At 41.5% G+C, this 19,650-nt stretch overlaps 1 protein-coding gene across 1 annotated transcript in view; it reads right to left on the bottom strand.

The window, feature by feature from the left end:
- The window catches only part of LOC136882032 (ras-related and estrogen-regulated growth inhibitor), a 252,515-nt gene that overhangs the window by 79,732 nt on the left and 153,133 nt on the right, over positions 1-19,650 (bottom strand). Inside the window, exon 3 of the mRNA XM_067154536.2 lies at positions 9,968-10,024. Coding sequence (XP_067010637.1) covers positions 9,968-10,024 — 57 coding nt within the window. The remainder of the gene's footprint in view (positions 1-9,967; positions 10,025-19,650) is intronic.

Genomic DNA, 19,650 nt, shown 5'->3' with positions numbered 1-19,650 from the left:
CTGAGGAATGGTGTTTTATGTTGCCCTTCGAGGCATGACAAGATGATGAAAGTTGTCGTTCCAGCTGTTCTCGTGCCTATGATCTTCAAATACTATCATGAGACCCCATTGGGGGGGCATCTTGGAATCTTTAAAACCCGTGAAAAGATTCGTGAAAGGTTCATCTGGAAAGGTATGGACGGTGAAATTCGTGAACTTGTAAAAGCTTGTAAATCTTGTTTGATCAGTAAACCCACCATGTCCACTAAAGTAGGCCTTTTGTCTTCTCATCAAGCGTCGCGCCCCATGGAACGCCTGTATATTGATTATGTAGGACCCTTCCCCCAGTCGAAGGGAAATGCCAACAAATTTATCTTTGTATGCGTAGATGGTTTTACCAGATTTTCTTGGTTATTTCCGACTAAGCTGGCTACCGCTCAGTCCACCATTACTTGCCTAAATTCTATTTTCGCTTCTTTTGGTCCGTGCCAATACATTGTATCTGATAATGCTAAGGCTTTTACATCTAATTTATTTCGTAAATTCTGTTTTGACTTGTCCATCTCTCATGTAACTACTTCTGCTTATTACCCGCAACCATCTCTGGCTGAACGAGTTAACCGTAATCTCAGGTCCGCTCTCATTGCTTATCATCATGAAGACCCTTCCAGGTGGGACACGTCCCTGCATTGGTTAGCTTTTGCTTTGAATTCGGCGGTTCATGAATCTCACAAGTTTACTCCAGCTTCTTTGATGTTCAAGTTTGTTCCCAACTCGCCGCTCTCTAACCTCTGGTCTCTGAGTGACATTCTGCCCGAGACAATAGATCCGGACAACATTAAAGATCTTTGGAAGAAGGCTAAAGCTAATCTTAAAGTATCTCATGAAAAGGTTAGGGAAAGGTATGATCGTGGACGGAGACCCACCACCTTGAAGGTAGGTGACCAGGTTATGGTCAAAAATTTTGTTCCCGCGGGCAAGCTTGCCCCCAGATTTCATGGGCCTTGTATCATTCTCGATTTTCTTACGCCGGTTACCTTATTGCTAAGTAATCCAGCCACCGAGAGGATATTTAGGGTTCACCTGTCCCAGGTGAAACCGGTGTAATTTCTGTGTTAACTTGCTTCATATTATTTTGAAAGGATATGAAGGTTATATTTTTTTTTTGAGTTTCACTTTTAAGGCATTCTGCCCCTTCTATAGGATTTTGTTTCTTATGTAAGCATGTTTGTGAAACCTGCCCCGACCCATTAAACTGCCATCCTGTCTTTGCCACGGCCATTACCACGCTCCCGTCTCCTGCTCCACTCTACACAGTGGCTTAATGAATTCCATGAATATCTGCACGCCGCTGGCCCCTCACTCTCTCTACAAGCCTGTACCCTCAAAGAAAATGATTGTCCAACACAATTCTGCCGCCTAGCTTTAATGTTTCAGCGCCCCCGCAGCCGCGCAGCGCCGTGCAGCGACTGGGGAGGGGGATGGGCCCCCTCCTCTCCAGCGAGGACGACATGTGCACGGCGAGCCGGAGCTCACCTCCCGGCCAAGGCTGATGTGCGGCGCACGACCTGCTACTGGCCCGCAGCCTGTATATGTTCACCGCGGGCGCGGCGTGCTTCTACACCTCTGCTCCCCTCATAGTGCGGGCGAGCGGTATCTCAGGGTACTTAAGGGGTCCGAGAGGCCTCCCTTGGACGCAAGCTGCAACGGCCGGTCTGGCCATCCTTCTTAATCTACATCAGCTATATGGACTGTCACCCTAAGCAATAACTACTCTTGGAAATTCAGCAGCAATATTTGGTGGACATTGCAAATTTTTCCTTCACCTTTAAGTATTAAAAGCTTATCTTCAGAAATTCAACTTCGATAAACATAAAAACCTTACGTTACCAACTGCAACAAAAATTTTGGAACTGAATTAAGAAATTTCTCAAAAACTTCTGCAAGTTATCTTAATATCAACATCAAAACTTGGAACTTATTTTCAAACAAACGTTTATGTTCTTCTGTGTTACCCCTTGGATGAACTTTTGGGGGGGGAGGTCTGTACCGGGCGGTACACCTCCACACCGTTTATTTAAAAGTTGCGCCAGTTAATACTCCTCTTCTGGAGGAAATCTGAACTTTATCTACGGTCTTAATTTTCAAATTTCTCAGAAGATGTCACTACCTGGAAAATTTTGAATTTGTGAACTGTGTCATTTTCGATGTACTTTTGTTTTGCTTGTATTAAGAAATGTGAACTTTCTCTTCTAGAGGACACTACTGAAGATCAACAATAGTGCAACCTAGTGCAGAGTCAAAGAACTATTTTGTTGGAGAAAATTTAATTTCAGGAGTTTGTTCTTTGTTAAATTTATTTCTATCATTGTTTAAGTTGGCAATATTTACCCCTTTCTTCCCCTTGCTTTGAATGTATCCAATCACGAATTTCTTCAATGAATTTCTGGCCAATCAGGGGTATCTTCCCCCAACTTGTATCTGTTGCGGGGTCCTACCCAATAAAATCTTTGTGGGAGGGTGTTTTCTTTCCCCTAACGCCTAGAATTCTCTGCGAGAGTATTTAAACTGCTGATTTTAGGGTCTCCGGGCCACTTCTGTTCCATCTTTCAGTGTATTAAGTACATAGCAGGAGGCGGGAAGCGCCTCTTTCCTCGGCAGCGATCTACTACCAGGTAATGGCCTATTAATATCTTCTTTTCTTGCTAGGTCGGCAGTTTAACTCTCGCGGCGGGTTCGAAGCGTTTTCCATCATGTAACCTTTTCCTAAAATGTAACTACTCTTTTCTTCTATTCTCTTGTAAAGCTACATTATGGGATAGAGAGTGCTAACCCTCTCGAGTTCCCACTCACATCGTCTTGAGGTGAACTTATTTTTCTCAACCAATTCTCCCGTAATGTAATGTAAATTGCCATTAAGTCACCTCCGTAGTATGGGATTAGCCCTTGTAGTAACGGCCTAGTGCCAAGTAGGTCTTAAGCAAAGTGTATTAGGAGTGCAAGTTCGCCTCCTCTCAAGTTGTATTTTAGAGGTCATGTATTAATCTTTTCTCTCTTAATAGACCTCAGTAGGTTAGGTATTTTACCCCTGTGTATATGTCCTTTGAGGACAACTTGAAAGTTGAGTTTGGTGTGGCCTGGGAGAGGCTTAACTTTAAGAGCGAGTGGCTCTTTTCTAAAACTGAGAGTTGTATGCCTCGAGGAGGCTTGGCTGTGTAATTTGGAGCAAGGGCTCCAGGGTTTGATTGGGGTCTTCTGCCCCTTTTGTTGAAATTGGTATATCGTAAAGTTGAGCTAGTTGCTCAAGAATTGTGTTTTCAGGGCTCGAAGCCCAAATTCTTTAATCCCTGTAATTGTACATTTCAAGTTGTATTTCGGCTACTAAGTACCTGTTCTATTTGTTGTTACCTAATTTTGAAAAGAAAATATAACCTTGTTAAAATTTTAAATTTAATTTCTCTTTAGTAGCTTGAGACCTATTCACCACCCAGCACCTTCTTTCATGCTTAACTACCACAAAAACACGGTAACAATAATAATAATAATAATAATAATAATAATAATAATAATAATAATAATAATAATAATAATAATAAATGGGCTGCTCTAGACAGCCTTGAGAGTAAAGAGGAAAGTGCGGCGTGTAGAGAGCAGTGTTGCCAAGTTTAAGGGTAGCTCGCTTCGCTCAGGCCAATGAACGCTTCCTTACAGCGCCAAGACAAACCTTGTTTACACAACACAGGACGTGTGCGAGAGCTCGACGACCTGACCCTCTCTCCCTCTAGCATTTTGTAATTTTAAGGGAAAGACAGTTCATACTTTATAAGACTAACTTCGTTCATAAATTTTACGAAGGAACTGGCAAAGAAGCAGGAGGATGAGCTTAAGACGTACAACTTTTAGACCAAAATAGAAAGAGGATGGTCTGAAATCCTCTGTGGGTGGGGGCAGCAAGAGTATATCAACGGTAAGTGACGACGGAGAGGGGATTTCCCAGTGGCTGGTGACCACTAGCGTCATATTTCCACTTACTTTCCCCAGACTCATCACTTTTTGCCCGATGGTACTTCCTCTTAAACAATAATCAACACCACCATCATCAGTCATCCCGTAGGCGAGTTTACTCGTTTATAACCGCGCGCCGGGTTTTTAATAGAAGACAACTTTAGGAAGAGGAAGAAGACGAGAAAACGGATGAAGAGCAGGAAAGAAAATGATTGGAAATGCAGAAGCAAAAGAGGAGAGAAGAAGAAGAAGAACGGGAACAGAGGAGAGAAGAAAAATCCATTCACATTCCTACATTCCTTCCTTCCTTCCTTCCTTCCTTCCTTCCTTCCTTCCTTCCTTCCTTCCATCCATCCGCCTTTTCTTTCTTCCTTTCTTCCCAGTTCCTTTCTTCTTTCCGTACTTCATTTCTTCTTTCACTAGTTTCTTTCTTCCTTTCTTCTCTCCGTCCTTTCTTCATTCCGTTCTTCATTTTCCTTCCTTAGTTCGTTCCTTTCTTCCTTCCGTCTTTCCTTAGTTCTTTTCTTCCTTCCTATCTTCATTCCGTCCTACCTTTCTTCTTTCCACATTCATTTCTTCCTTTCTTTCGTCTTGCCTTCCTTCCCCTCTTGCTTTCTTCTTTCCTCCCTTCCTTTCCTCCTTCCTTTCTCCTTCCCAATGTTTCAGGTTTATTTTCAACTTTTCTTTTTCCATTCTCTTCTTGTTATTCTTAAATGAAGAGGTGTTCTCCAGTCAGTTGGCAGTCATCGTGGATCAGTGGTGGAGTGTCGGCCTCCGGATCCCAAGATAGCGGGTTCAAACCCGGCAGAGGTAGTCGGATTTTTGAAGGGCGATAAAAAGTCCATTCGACACTCAATGTCGTACGATGTCGACATGTCGAAGATCTCTGGTGACACATTTGGTGCTTACCCGACAAAATTCATTACATCTCAGCCACAGACGCCCAAGAGAGTTTTGGTTTACTCGGTCTGCCATTTAGTAGGACCAGAGTAAAACCGAACGTTGAAATTGACGAGCAGACAGCCAGATGGCGTCAAATTGAAATGTCTGCACACGGTAGCTGAGACCATACGATTATTATTATTATTTATTAGTATTATCATGTGTTCTGCTCACAGGCAGGTTTTCACACGACAGCTCTCTTGTCTTCAGCCATTCTCTTCAGATCCTTGTACGTTCATCCAGTATCTTCTCCTTCCGCAAACTAATCCTTCCAGTGCTTCCGCTAACAAACACTCCCCCTCCCGTTCTTCTTCCCTTCTCTTATAACCTAACTTGCAGCAATCTTCTCTTCTCAATGTCCACGACTCCGCCCCACACAATGCTACACTCCAAACAAAGCACTTACCAAGTCTCTTTCTTCAACCTATATCGAATTTATTTTTATTTTTATACTGCTTTTCCCAGATCTGTGGGATTGCGGGGTGGGAACAGTGTCGCACATGGGGATTTGGCCCAGTTTTACGGCCGGATGCCCTTCCTGACGCCAATCCTATGTGGAGGACTGTAATTGCTATTGCGTGTTCTGGAGTGATTTATATTGTGGATTGTTACATGAATATGAAGTGGAGAGTGTTGTGACAAACACAAACATCCAGAATAATTAATCAAGGGCGATTCAAATCGAACCCGGGACCCTCAACGCTGACCATTCAGCCAAGGAGTCGGACTCAACCTTTATCTAATTTGCCGCTCTTCCTAATGAGTGAAAGTGTTGTGCCGACAACAATAGACACAAAGTAGCCGTTGCCTAGCAGCCGCCCTCGCAGACTGTTGGGCAGGTGAAAGGTCAGGCCGGTAACTTTCACCACCCAGTTCATCTCCTCCCTGGAGATGACCCAGTTCTACAACTCTGGTCGGCCTGTCACCGCAGTTTAATTTATAGGCCATCACCGGCTATAAATCATAATATATTTCAATCCCCATATGGGGCTGAGGCAATTTGCCAAGCCGGTTAATTGTGTGGAGTTTATTACTACTATTAAGATGTCCGATAGCGGTCTGAGGAACTCCGTGATTTATGTCCGGGGGATCCTCCACAGCGCGGACATCCGCATCGGACTCTCTCGCTCACTCTTACTCCCCAGTGATAATAAACTATCCTTACTCCTCAAATGGCGAGATGGGGTCGTTCATGGCGCCAGTACACCTCTACCACGTACTCGCTTGATACGCTAAAGCAATGCCAAGCTATGTTGTGCTATGCCACGAATAAAAACTAAGCTAAATTATGCTAGTGACCCGTGTAGAGATGGCGGATTGGTTGAGGAGGAGCCTTTTTTATTGCTCACTGTCGTGGCAGACGAAGAAAGAGGAGAAGATTCTGTATACGTAAAATTCATGGTGAATTCTATTATTTCATTCAAGCATTGCATGGAAATGATAAAGAATTAAAAATTATACGCACAATCAATTTCCGAAGTTTCATTTATTTCTTGCCAACAGTTGTTTTTCATGGTCATCTTTAATAATTTGGCAGTCAAGTATATTTTTGTATCTCTTCAATCAGTGTTTTTAGACGCTGGGCAAAAAAGTGATAGTCCGCATGCGGGAAGCTAGCTACGACTAAGAAAACCGCCTCACTTTCTTGCCCGACATCTAGCATGTGTGTAGCTTTCGTGAATTACCTCAATATAGCAGCTATTATATTGCTTAACTAGCTGATGTACCCGTGCTTCGCTACGGGATTCTCAGGAAGACCGACTTTCTGGATTTCCTAACTAAAGTCAACATAGGTCATTACAAAAACGTCAGTAGGAATGTAGCGATTAAAAGCAATGATATCATATAAAATACTTGATCAAATGACTCACTTTTAACGAACAGTACTACGGTGCCGATCTAACAGTCCAAAGTTCCAGAGCTGGAATGACCAGGCCGCAGACTGCCGTGAACACTCCTTTGCCATTAATCCGTTAAATATGCACACTGCTCATTGAAATCAGTGCCTCAGAGTAGGAACTGAATAGCTCGAATCCTATGATGAACCAGTGTGTTACGTACCAGTAGTATCAGAAAATTTATGAACCAGAGGAATGGCATGCTAAAGAAGAAAGTTATCTAGCTCCCCAGCTACTTCCCGCCAATATTCAGACAGGCTGTTACACTCGGTACGACCGGGCGAGTTGGCCGTGTGGTTAGGGGCACGCAGCTGTGAGCTTGCATCCAGGAGATAGTGGATTCGAACTCCACTGTCGGCAGGCCTGAAGATGGTATTCCTTGGTTTCCCATTTTCACACCAGGAAAATGCTGGGGGTGTACCTTATTTAAGGCCAAAGCCGCTTCTTTCACACTCCTAGCCCTTTCCTATCCGATCGTCACCGTAAGACCTATCTGCGTCGGTGCGACGTAAAGCGAACACAAAAATACTCGGTACGCTGCAGTAATGCTGTCTATCGGGAGTGGCAACAGATGACACAAAGCACATCGCAACAAACAGTGGTCAATGTAATGTTATTGTTGATCAATTTTATGAGCTTTCTATCTTGTAGACCTTCACATTTAGTTTTCTTTCGACTCTGTGATGTTAGGACGTATTATAAAATTATTTATAGCGTAGAGTATTGTTCCTTATTCTCCGACTTTACATACCGATTTCCATTAAATTCTGCTTACCCATGTTCTCGTGACTCGGCGCTGATATGAACTTAGTAACAAAAATCCAAATTCATGAATATCTCTGTGATCATAGTTAGTAACAATGTATGAGACATAAATGATCTGAAATTTTATACTGTATAACTTAATTTATGTAGTGTTTATCGATAGGACCACTAATAACATAAATATTCGAAAATCAAATTTTAGGCCTTCCCCTAAACTACCATTTCATTCAGCGTAAATAAAATTATTTATGGCCTAAATTATAGCGACTTATTATCCGAATTGAATACTGATTTTCATTAAGATAGGACCACTAATAACATACACATTTGAGAATTAAATTTTAGGTCTTCCCCTAAACTACCATTTCACTCAGTGCGAAGAAAATTATTTATAGCCTAGATTGTAGCGACTTATTCCCCGACTTTGAATACCGATTTTCACTAAATTCCCTTCAGCCATTTCCTCGTGATGCGTGTACAGACAGACAGACAGACAGACAGACAGACAGACAGACAGACAGACAGACAGACAGACAGACAGACAGACAGACAGACAGACAGACAGACAGACAGACAGACAGACAGACAGACAGACAGACAGACAGACATTACGGAAAATTAAAAAGTGCATTTCCTTGTTACTGTGGACATGACCGATATAGAAATACAATCCTTTTTAAATTCTGAGCAATGTACAGACAAAACTCTTATTTTATGTACTGTATACAGATTAATTCTGTGTTTGTTTATCATCATGGAAGGCAGACGAAAGGAAGAAAGACTGATTGATGAGATACAAAAAGTGCTTCTCTATCAAATTATTAAAGAGATATAATATAACCAACTGCTGGCAAGGAATAAGTGAAACTCTGAAAATTGATTGTACGTATGATATATTGTATAATTTGGGTACTTCATATTCCCTCTTTTAAATATCATCCTTAGTAAGAGAGAGAAGTTCGTGAAACTGCTCCTGATTTAGACGAAAGTAATTGTCAACTCTTCATCATTTCTATGCAGTGCTTGATTCAAATGATGGAATTCTCCTTCCAATTTTATGTGTACATAACCTTCTTCTCTCTCAGCGTCTTCCTCTTTCTTCATGTTCCACGACAGCGACCAATAGAAAAGCCTCCTCTTCAATTGATCCGCCATTTTTAAACGACTGCCTAGCGGAGTTTAGCTTAGCATCTTATTCGTGACATAGATTGGCATTATTTAGCATGGCGTAGTTTAGTTTAGTTTTCTGTCTGTGGTGACCTTAACTGTTGCTTTCCCTTGTACAGTACCTTGCTCTCAGCCGAAGGTAATGTCGTCCGTCTTTGTTCTGTCCAGTTTTGAAATAATAGCGGTCCATTATTGACCCCACCTTAGGTGGTGGTGGTGGTGATGATTATTGTTTTAAGAGGAAGTACAACTAGGCAACCATCCTCTATATAACACTAATCAGAGATTAAAAAAATGGAAGGCATCCGACATTTTGAAAAGTGAAGCTATCAACCAAAGGAAGACAAGGACCACGAAGGCCGTGAAAATTAAAGACTCCCGCCCTCGGAAACCTAATACCGTCGGGGTCGGAAAAGAACAAGAGTTGACCAAGAAAGGTCGGATAGGATAGACGAAAGTGAGGAGCGTGGCACAAGTAAATGGAAGCAATGCCAGGACTCAGCTAAGGGCCCCGTGGTCGCCAACCAACGCTCCAAAGTTCAGAGCCCTTGGGGCCCCTTTTAGTGGCCTTTTACGACAGGCCGGGGATACCGTGAGTGTTATTCTTACGCCCCCACCCAGAGGGGAGCGACCCCATCTTACCGTTTGCCTAAGTATAACGTATTTTACTTGTCTTATACAGTTTAAGAATTCGGTGCCATTAACTTCAACTCTTCGCATGTTTCTATTCAACTCTAGCTCTCAAGCTGTTTTTTCAGGACTAAACTAAATAACGGCAGTTATTTTCAACACCTTCGTTTTTCTCCCCTTAAGTTATTGGCGAAATTTTATGTTCTTTTGATTTTTCATTCCATATGCTTACGATTTGCTCTAGGGCAGAGTTGAACAGAATTGGTGATAAGAAATCACCCTGCGGTGTAGAGGTAGCTTGACTGTCTCTTATTCCAAGACCCTGTGTTACTTTTCCGATTAGCTGAACAATTCTGAAGTGAGCAGTAGAACGGGGTTCACTCGATGCGAGATTTCCTCAAGCTCTTAGTTCCAGGAAGAAAGCGCACAGTGCGAAGATGGCGCTGCTGACTTAGTGGTTGTCATGGTTACAATGATAATTGATGACGCTAATTGCGGGAAGAACCATAAAATATTTGACTTTCATGACGTAGTTACATAAAGAATGAAATAGTCTACTAGAGTAGAGGAAGCTTACTCACCACTACTCGAGCTGTATTCCCCAATGTATCTCTTGGTCAGGTAGCGAACAGTCACAGCTGAAACAAACATTACAACAATTACCTCACAGCACACAACTTTATATCTCAGAACGTCATCGTTTTGAAAACAGCCAATCTCGAAATCTCTGCTTCTACATTACATATTTTTAAATAATAGAATTTTGATTTTTAAATAGAGGGGAATCGGGTAATATGGAATACCACAATATCTTGCCTGTAAGGTACTGCTCTCACGTGGAAACTCGTCGAGTTACGGTAAATGTTCTCATGATACTTTGTATTTAGTTTCGACATGCTCGTGAGTGCGTGGAGCAAGAATATTTGTTTTTGATATTTGAAAAGCTTTTGCATGTAATTCTTCTAAAGCCTTTATTAATTACCAAAACTGAGTTTAGTCCTGGGAAATCCAATGTTACATATTGTCCAAGAGTTGCTTATATTGCTACACCAGTGTAACTTCCTTGTTGTGCAAAGTTTATGGCATGACGAATCCTTTAATTCAAACATGGTATGTCGGGATATATGGAATACTGTTTTAGTTTCAAAGTAAAATGACGTTTAAAATTAATTAAAGTTAATTGTATTAATCCAGGTATATTATAACATGTAACTACCTATAGATCTCAGTTTCTGCATCTGCGACATTTATCACTGAATGAACAAGTGACTGTAAACAGAAAACTCTGAATAAGTGTATACAGATAATTATTTAAGTTAATTACCAATTTTATTCTTTCGAATTTTTAAAATTTCTGTACGTCCACCTGTAGGAACGTTCCTTAAATATAACTGAAAGAATTTATTGAAGCTGTATTTTAATTTACATATTATTTATCCTACTATTCCATATTAGCCGACTATTCCGTATTACCCACCAAGTGCAACTTTTTGAAAGAAATAATTTTGACGTGAAGACATTAACAATTTACAATTTAAAAATATAGAGAATCTTGGCTAATTATTTGAATTTTCAAACCATATTTATTTATATTTCATAACTGATTTAGGTAGGAAGTTATACTGCCAAAAGTAAATGGTGTTCCATATTATCCGACTCTCCTCTATTAGGACATTTGGGGTGACGATGGGGGAGTTATAACATACAGTAAAACCTGTCTAAACCGGACCTGTAAAGACAGAAAATGAATTTCGGAACGGAGGAATTTCCTCTGTAATAATACTTTAAAGCGGAAAATTGTCAAACGCGGAAACGGAACCATTTGCGTAAATAACCTGATGAAAACGGAACAACTTAAAGATAACTGATGCTAAACCCTATCGAATCATTTTCAGTGTTGTACTGAAGGTAGCAAGTGAGGTCGTATTTTTGAGACTGAGTTTACTCGAACTTGTACGAAGGAACCTCTTCAAGGTTCCTGGAAGATTCCGTATTATTCCTCAGAGAGTAGTTTCTCTTTTCTGCTACACAAGATAACAGCAGGTTCTTGACCCTAACTGGACTCTAAATAGAGTCCTTAAATACTTCGACCCCTCTTGCTATGCGCGTTGTTACGAGTCATTCTCAGTTGCAGTACGAGCGGAATAAAATTGCTAAGCATAGTGATTTTATAATTACGCAGCAGGAATGAACGACAATAAATGTGTCACCGCTGCACATCAGGCGACCTGAGTTTCCTCGACGGAATCTGAAATAATGAGCATTACAGCTCGGAATATCTAGCCTCAATCTTCTCTCCACGTTCCTTGACGCTGCACCAGAGACAAAGGTCTTCTCCACATTCCCCACATTCGGCACTCAATACTTCAACATTCTTTTATAATCCCCCTCGCAGCTCTCTTTAATAACAGCACAAGATGTTAAGTGGTTATATCTACCGCCATCTTCACCCACGGCGATTTGCCTATGAACATGGACATTCTCGTGGTTGTTCGGTTTGTTGTTGATAGGCTGTTTACCTCATCTTGTTATTCATTTCTTAATATTCTTATAGTTTATTGTCTGACTCTTTGACTGAATGGCCAGTGTACTGGTCTTCGGTTCAGAGCGTCCCGGGTTCGATTCCCGGCCGGGTCGGGGATTTTAACATTCATTGGTTAATTCCAGTGGCTCGGGGGCTGGATGTTTGCGCTGTCCCCAACATCCCTGCAACTCACAAAGCACACATAACACAATAACACGCAGTTACCTACACATGCCAAATGCCGCCCACCCTCATCGGAGGGCTGCACTCAGCTAGAAATAGCCGCACGAAAAGTATTTATAGTTTATTATGAAAGTTTACATTTTTTTATCTAGTCTGTTGATAGTACGTGTGAAATGCGCTCAGAGTAGCTGTACGTTATACTCTGTAAATAAATAAATAAAATTTGAAAACTTGCAGCGCAAGAAGAACATGTTCATCGATGGAAAATTCAGTCGCTATCAGAGAGTCATCCGCCCGGAGGCTTTGTTTGCAGCTGAATGTTTGAACCTGATAAAAACAGGATTGGTCAAGAAGTTGGAATTGGCGGAGAGAGAGATTATGAGGATGATAGTGGGGCCCCAAAGAACAGAGGGTGGATCGTACAGAAAGAAAGGAAACCAAGAATGATATCTCAAGATAGAAAAGATTTCACATACCACCCGGAAGAGGAGAGCCATGTTCTTTGGATATATCTATATATAGAATGAACCCAGGGAGACTGGCCAATCAGATAATAGGGCTTTTTGAAATCAGGAAAACTACAGTACGCTGGTATCAGGAGGTGAAGAAGGGCCTGAAAGAAATAGGAATACAAGAGACGGCAATCAGTAACAGGGATGCTTACAAGTCAGGATCAAGGTCACCAAGAGGACAGAAGAAAGGAGGAGATTGCAGAGTGAAAGGATGAAGGAGAACTGGACGAGGGTTAAAGCCCAGAAACAGAAGAAGCTGAACCGTCATCGGCTCCGCCATTAGCTGTCATAGTTGGCCTAGGCATCGCTGAAGAGGCTTATTAGGAAAAGTGAGGTAGTTTCCCGTTGGTTTCCTCACTGACCCATAAGTTGCTATTACATATCAGTCTGCCAAGCCCACTGAAATGCATGCACAAACTGACCTATGAGCGATATTTTCCAACCATTCATAACAGGGACTGCCTCCATAAGGAATGGTATTACTAGCAACACTCATACCTCAGTCACTTTCATATCGTCAAAGCCAAGGATGAGACTGAGACAGATCAATGAAAGTAAACAAAATTCCTACAGCCCATAGCAGAAGACAAAGTGCTCTGTAAACACTAGGTCTCTGCAGCAAATAAATAAATAAATAAATAAATAAATAAATAAATAAATAAATAAATAAATAAATAAATAAATAAATAAATAAATAAATAAATAAATAAATAAATAAATAAATAAATAAATAAATAAATAAATAAATACATTAATTAATTCCGTGTGGTATTGTATTTTTGCGATGCAATAAAATGCCTTTAGTGGGTTCGAACCCCAGTACCAGAAAAATGGTGGGTCTGTACCTTAATTACGGTCACGCCCGCTTCCTCCGCACTCCTAGACCTGCCATGGTCGCCATAACACATGCCTGTTGCTGTGCGACGTAAAGCAAATTCTCAACATAAGGCAGTAGAAAGTAGCAGAGACTGCAACCATGTAACACGATTCAGAGAATAATACGTACTAACCTATATATGTGTTTCCTTTTTTACACTTTTAGGACACAACATTCCGGTTTAGGCAGTTTACTGTACTCTAATTTTGATTTATCATCCAGTCCTAGTTCATCAAGTCAAGAATATTAAGATTGTTGACCGGTTGAGGGGAGAACCTCATATACATTTTTAATAACTGTTGTTTTTAGTCCTGATGGAAGACTGCTGATAGCCTTGCAGTTAGAGAAGAGGTCCAGCGAGTACGATTAAAAAATTGCCATTTCCAAGACTAAATTCGTCTGAATCAGCGAGGATTGAAACTGAATCAAGATCCAGGAAAGTTAATGAGGTCAGATTTCGTACGACCGAGCTTGATAGCTGCAGTCGCTTAATTGCGGCCAGTATCCAGTGATCGGGAGATCGTGGGTTCGAGCCCCACTGTCGGCAGCCCTGAAGATGGTTTTCCGTGGTTTCCCATTTTCACACTAGGCAAATGCCGGGGCTGTACCTTAATTAAGGCCACGGTCGCTTCCTTCCACTTCCTAGGCCTTTCCTATCCCATCGTCGCCGTAAGACATATCCGTGTCGGTGCGACGTAAAGCGAACAGCAAAAAATAGATCTCGTACGAAATTATCTTTATATCATTCGGTTTTCAGAGAAACTTGAGTAAAAGCTCCATGCACTTAGGATATCTTATTCACAGTTGAGTGAGAACAATTGTTCGTCAAACAGGTGGAAACAATGGAAGAAGAGTACTAGGTATTTATAGATAAAGGGTAAGTTAGGAATAAATTCGATGGATGAAGCTGTACGCGTAAAGCAGTGTCGAAGGCGGGATTAAGAGGCGAATGGAGGAGGATAGATTACCTAGAAGAATAATGTACTCGAAAATGGAGGATAAGTAGAGGAAGAATGGTGGCGGTGGTGATGATTAGACTCGAGTTTAATGATTTTCATGATAATAAGTTAGGAAGTAAACGATGCCACAAAGATTGTTGCAAATAGTTTATTCACAGAGACTTGCAGACTGAACGCTAAGGGCATAACAGTCTATAAAGAGGAAGTGTAACACAGTATCCTCTTCACTGCTAACTCAAGGAATAAATACTGGTTGTATCATCCAGGGAAACGGACTCTAATCGGCTTCTCAGAGAATGGACCTAGGTGTTATAGTTGACTGTAAACTGACCTTGTCTGCTCACATCGAGTCAACAAAATCCCGAGCTATGCCGAGCCTGGGTGGTGAAATAAATGATTATTAACGCTTTAACATTATATTCGTCTCCCGAGTTCTCCCCATTATTGACTTTTGTTCCCCTGTTTGGTCCTCATCTGCTGTCACAAACATATCTCACCTAAATAATATTTTTAACTTTTATACTTTCATTGTTAAGACTCGCAATCCTGTTTTTAAGAACACAACTAAATCTAAGATCTTGAACCACCCGGGTATACTTGACTTGGGAAGCCGTTTACAGTTCTCCGATCTGTGTTACTTACATAAAACAACGAATGGCTACATCTTCCAACGTTCTCCCCTACAGAGGCCTGCAGGACGACTTTCTTCTGCTTGCATTCACTCTGACGCAGGGGACAGGAAAAGGTTAGCAGTGGGAAGGAGGTGGCCGTGGCTTTTATTAAGGCACAGCCCCGGCATTTGCCTCGTGTGAAACTGGAAAACCACGGAAAACCATCTTCAGGGCTGCCGACAGTGTCTGACGCAGGTGATGTGGTGGATTTCCATAATGGAATCCTGGCTACCTTAGGTCTCGTAGTGAGGACCGTTGTGTTCTGCACGAATCTTTCCCTGAGTCGAGTCTTCCCCTTGGAGACTGTTCACTAGATGGCTGTAATGCATACTAATTTGGTTACTAGCAAGTGTCGTCTAGGCCGTTCTTCCGCGATGTAGCGAGAGTACCATAAATTCAAGGGGTTCTGATGGGGCATGCCCCTAATGGTTATGTAACACCCATAGCATGACTGATGTGCTGGTTGCTTCAGTAAGTTTGCATTCTATCATATTTCCGCCTTATAATCCAAAGCCTCCTGGTCGCCAAATAGACGATGAGCGTGATCCTCTTGTGCCATAAGCTCTCGCCATAGGATTAAAAAAATTATGTATAAGATAAAGTACGCCGGGAACCACCGATGAGGCGTGCACAAAGTAAAATATTAGTACACCTCTGCTTATTAACACGTGGGATGCTCTGCACTTTCTGTGGTGAAGCTTGTTCACTTCCCGACGGCACTTCAAGTCACACTGCGTTAACATCACATTAAATGTACTACAGTGGGAGGCGGAGGGGTAGTAGCGACACAGTATATTGAACAGTTGTGTTCTGTTTCCTCCGCCCAACAGGCATCATGTGTCTCGTTCGCGCCGAACCTTACAACAATTCTCCATCTTCCAAAGTCTCCCAACTCTTGTCAACTCACTACCCGATATTGACATATTCACACCCTTTGCATCCTTCAAACACAAAATTGAAGGATTGCTCTGAAATCCTTTCCAGATTTCTATTTTCTTGCGTCTTTCGAAACCATGACCTTTCGTCTTCCTAACTCTATAACCGACCTTTACCAGTGATCTTTGCCATTCTTGTTACTCAGGCTGCAGGGCGCCGGCCTCTCATCGCTGGGTTCCGTGGTTCAAATCTTGGTTACTCCATGTGAGATCTGCGCTGGTCAAAGCGGAGGCGGGACACGTTTTTTCTCCAGATACACCGGTTTTTTTCCTGTCATCATTCATTCCACCAGCACGATTCAATATAATTTCATTTCATCTGTCAGTCATTAATCATTGCCCCACAGGAGTGCGACAGGCTTCGGCAGCCGGCACAATTCCTATCCTCGCCGCTAGTTGCGGACTTCATTCATTCCATTCCTGACCCGGCCACTGACTGGAAACACACTGTGGATTTTCATTTACATTCGGTCTGTCAGTGTTATTAACTTACTGATGATACTTAATATTGTTTATCCGATTGTTAGCTTATTATACTTATTGAGATTGTTATATTATTAGAGTAAAAGCGCCCTCCATCGTCTGTATCTAATAATTAAACAAATTAAGAAATATGTCTGCCGTCAATTTAACTTTGCTAACACAGGACGTAGCCTACAATCTTACCTGACTAAGTGTCCTGGAACCAGCTGTTATCGTCCATCTAACATTTCCACAAACCTGTATCAGTCAAGGAAGACTCCCGGCTGATGTGATCTCGACATGAGAACAACTTTCCTTGGGGCACAAGTGTAATTCGCTCCCAGATTACAGCGCGGTAAACATAACGGGCCTGCGATCGCCCCTGGACGTGCTAATACTGTGTCTTACAGCAGGCATGGCCAACTGAGCCTTAGCCGTGGAGAGATTGTTCTACTGCGATTCGCAGCTCAATGCAGCAAATGTTAGGGTTTTACGATAACGACGTTTATATCAATATAAATTTTAAATGTTGGAAGAATTTTGAAGTCAAAACAATCGAAACAAGAGAAAAATCACAGCAGAGAAACGAAAAGATAGTTTCATGTTTTTTTTTTAATTTTTAAATAATTGTTATTATCGATGTGATCTAGCAGGCTGTGATGTGAAGTATTGATGGATGGCCATGACTAAGGGAGATATTATCAAAGATGGCGTTAGAGTACAGATGGTCGATATGATCTTGCAGGCTGTGATGTGAAGTATTTATGGATGGCCATGACTAAGAGAGATATTATCAAAGATGGCGTTAGAGTACAGATGATCGATATGATCTTGCAGGCTGTGATGTGAAGTATTGATGGATGGCCATGACTAAGGGAGATATTATCAAAGATGGCGTTAGAGTACAGATGGTCGATGTGATCTTGGTGGCTGTGATGTGAAGTACTAAAGGATGGCCATGACTAAGAGAGATATTATCAAAGATGGCGTTAGAGTACAGATGATTGATGTGGTCTTGCAGGATGTGATGTGAAGTATTAAAGGATGGCCATGATAAGAGAGATATTATCAAAGAAAGGCGTAAGAGTACAGATGATCGATGTGATCTTGCAGGTTGTGAAGTGAAGTACTGATGGATGACCATGACTCAGAGACAATTGATCAATTTGGATACCATTTACTGAAACACATATTTATAACTACTTGAATTTGCCAAAGGGAAATTTTCCTTGTTTTTTTAAGGAACAACTTGGCTCGTGATGCGACCTCGTGTCCTAGCGGTGACGCTCGGGGCAGGGGCGATGCCCACTGTCACACAGTAATAATTAAAGGATGTGGTATGTCGTTCCTCCACTGGGAAGGACGTGTTATGTAACCTACGGCAGTAGCGGAGCGTGGAATATTTCGGAAGGTATTTCAACATGAGCCTGGTGAAAGTCGCGACCAAATCTGTAAGTTAACAAATTGAGATGCAAACGATGACACCCACTTCGTTTTCATCTTGATTGAATGTCGAAACAATACTATGCTCATCGCGTAATGATAATATACACGCGCCTTCATTACAGATTGTTGTGTCTTTCAGACTTTAGTCTGTAAGCATATGTGAATTAACTAACAATAAGTGTCTTATAATCCTAGCTATGTGGTTTCGTTCAAGTCTACACGTCTTATCAACACTTCATTAAAACTAATTCTAACTATCGTTGCCTTGGACCCCCTTCCACTTCACCTAGGAAACTTATCCTCCTCCATTCGCCTCACATGACCCCACCACCGAAACCGATTTATACGTACAACTTCATCCATCAAGTTCATTCTTAAATTAGCCTCTATCTCCCCATTTCGACTAACCTCGTACCATTGTTCTCAACTGTTTGTATTAGCAATAATTTTTGTTACTTCCATGTGTGTTACATAATAATAATAATAATAATAATAATAATAATAATAATAATAATAAAAAGAATAACTAGCCGAAAACCTTCAAAACATGACGTTCAATGGAGTAAGTATTTAATGAAGGACTTCCACACATATATATAATTCGCTGCGGCCATCAAGGACCACGTTAAGTCTTTTTGCATTTGACACTGAACTTGGCCTTCTTTAGAGCCCAAATTTCCCTCATTCTTTGTGAGTGGGCCTGCTTGCGCTCCTCTGTCCAAGGGGCACCGTGTCTTCTCTTCCGTTGCTCGTCTCGGTTTAGCCCGTTCATCAATATTTTCTTGCGGAAGAGATCTCTGTTAAGGGCGTCTTCAGCTGAGATAGGTAGCATTTGCAGGTCTTCTTTGGTATTTCTAAACCAGGGAATTGTGGTTTTGGGGTTTGAATCAAAACAGTGAAAGATTTCTTTAGTTACCTTTCTTCCGTCCACTCTTTTCAGATGACCGTAAAACCGTGCCCGTCTTTTTCTGATTGTGTCGGTAATTTTCTCTATTTTGCTGTAGACTTCCTCGTTGGATCTCTTTTGATGGATTCCATTTCTGTACTTTGATCCCCAGATTCCTCTCACAATTTTGCGTTATTCTTTTTCCAGTTCTTCAAGGAGTCCTTTGTTGGCATTTAGAGATAGGGTTTCGGCTGCATATAGAACTACTGGCTTCAGAACTGTTTCATAGTGACGTATCTTGGTGTTTTGGGAAAGGCATTTTTTGTTGTAGATTGTGCGGGATGTTTGGTAGGCTATTTCCAGTTTGCGTACTCGCTCCTGAAGTACTTCTTTGTCCAGTCCATTTTTCATGATGATCTCACCCAGGTATTTGAATTTGTCTACTCGGGTGATGTCCCCGTATTTCGTATGGAGTTTTGGAGGAGCCTCTTTGATGTTAGTCATTACTTCCGTTTTCTCAAACGATATCTGCAAACCAGTTTTTTCGGCAATTTCCTTTAAAATTTCAACTTGAGCTCTAGCGGTTTCTATGTCGTTTGAGAGAACAGCAATATCATCTGCAAATACTAAGCAGTCTGTTGCGATCCCCTTGGATTTGGTTCCTATTCTCAATGCACTGTAGTTGGTTTCCTGTAATCTCACCCGCCAGGTTCTGATGATCTTTTCAAGAACACAGTTGAAGAGTATTGGGGATAGCCCATCACCTTGTCGGACTTCTGTTTTGATGTCAAAGGAATGCGGGAGACATC

This window comes from Anabrus simplex, chromosome 10 (genome assembly GCF_040414725.1).
Source record: "Anabrus simplex isolate iqAnaSimp1 chromosome 10, ASM4041472v1, whole genome shotgun sequence".
Classification (NCBI taxonomy): domain Eukaryota; kingdom Metazoa; phylum Arthropoda; class Insecta; order Orthoptera; family Tettigoniidae; genus Anabrus; species Anabrus simplex.
Note: the sequence above shows the minus strand (reverse complement) of the source record. Positions and strands in the feature narration are given on the sequence as shown.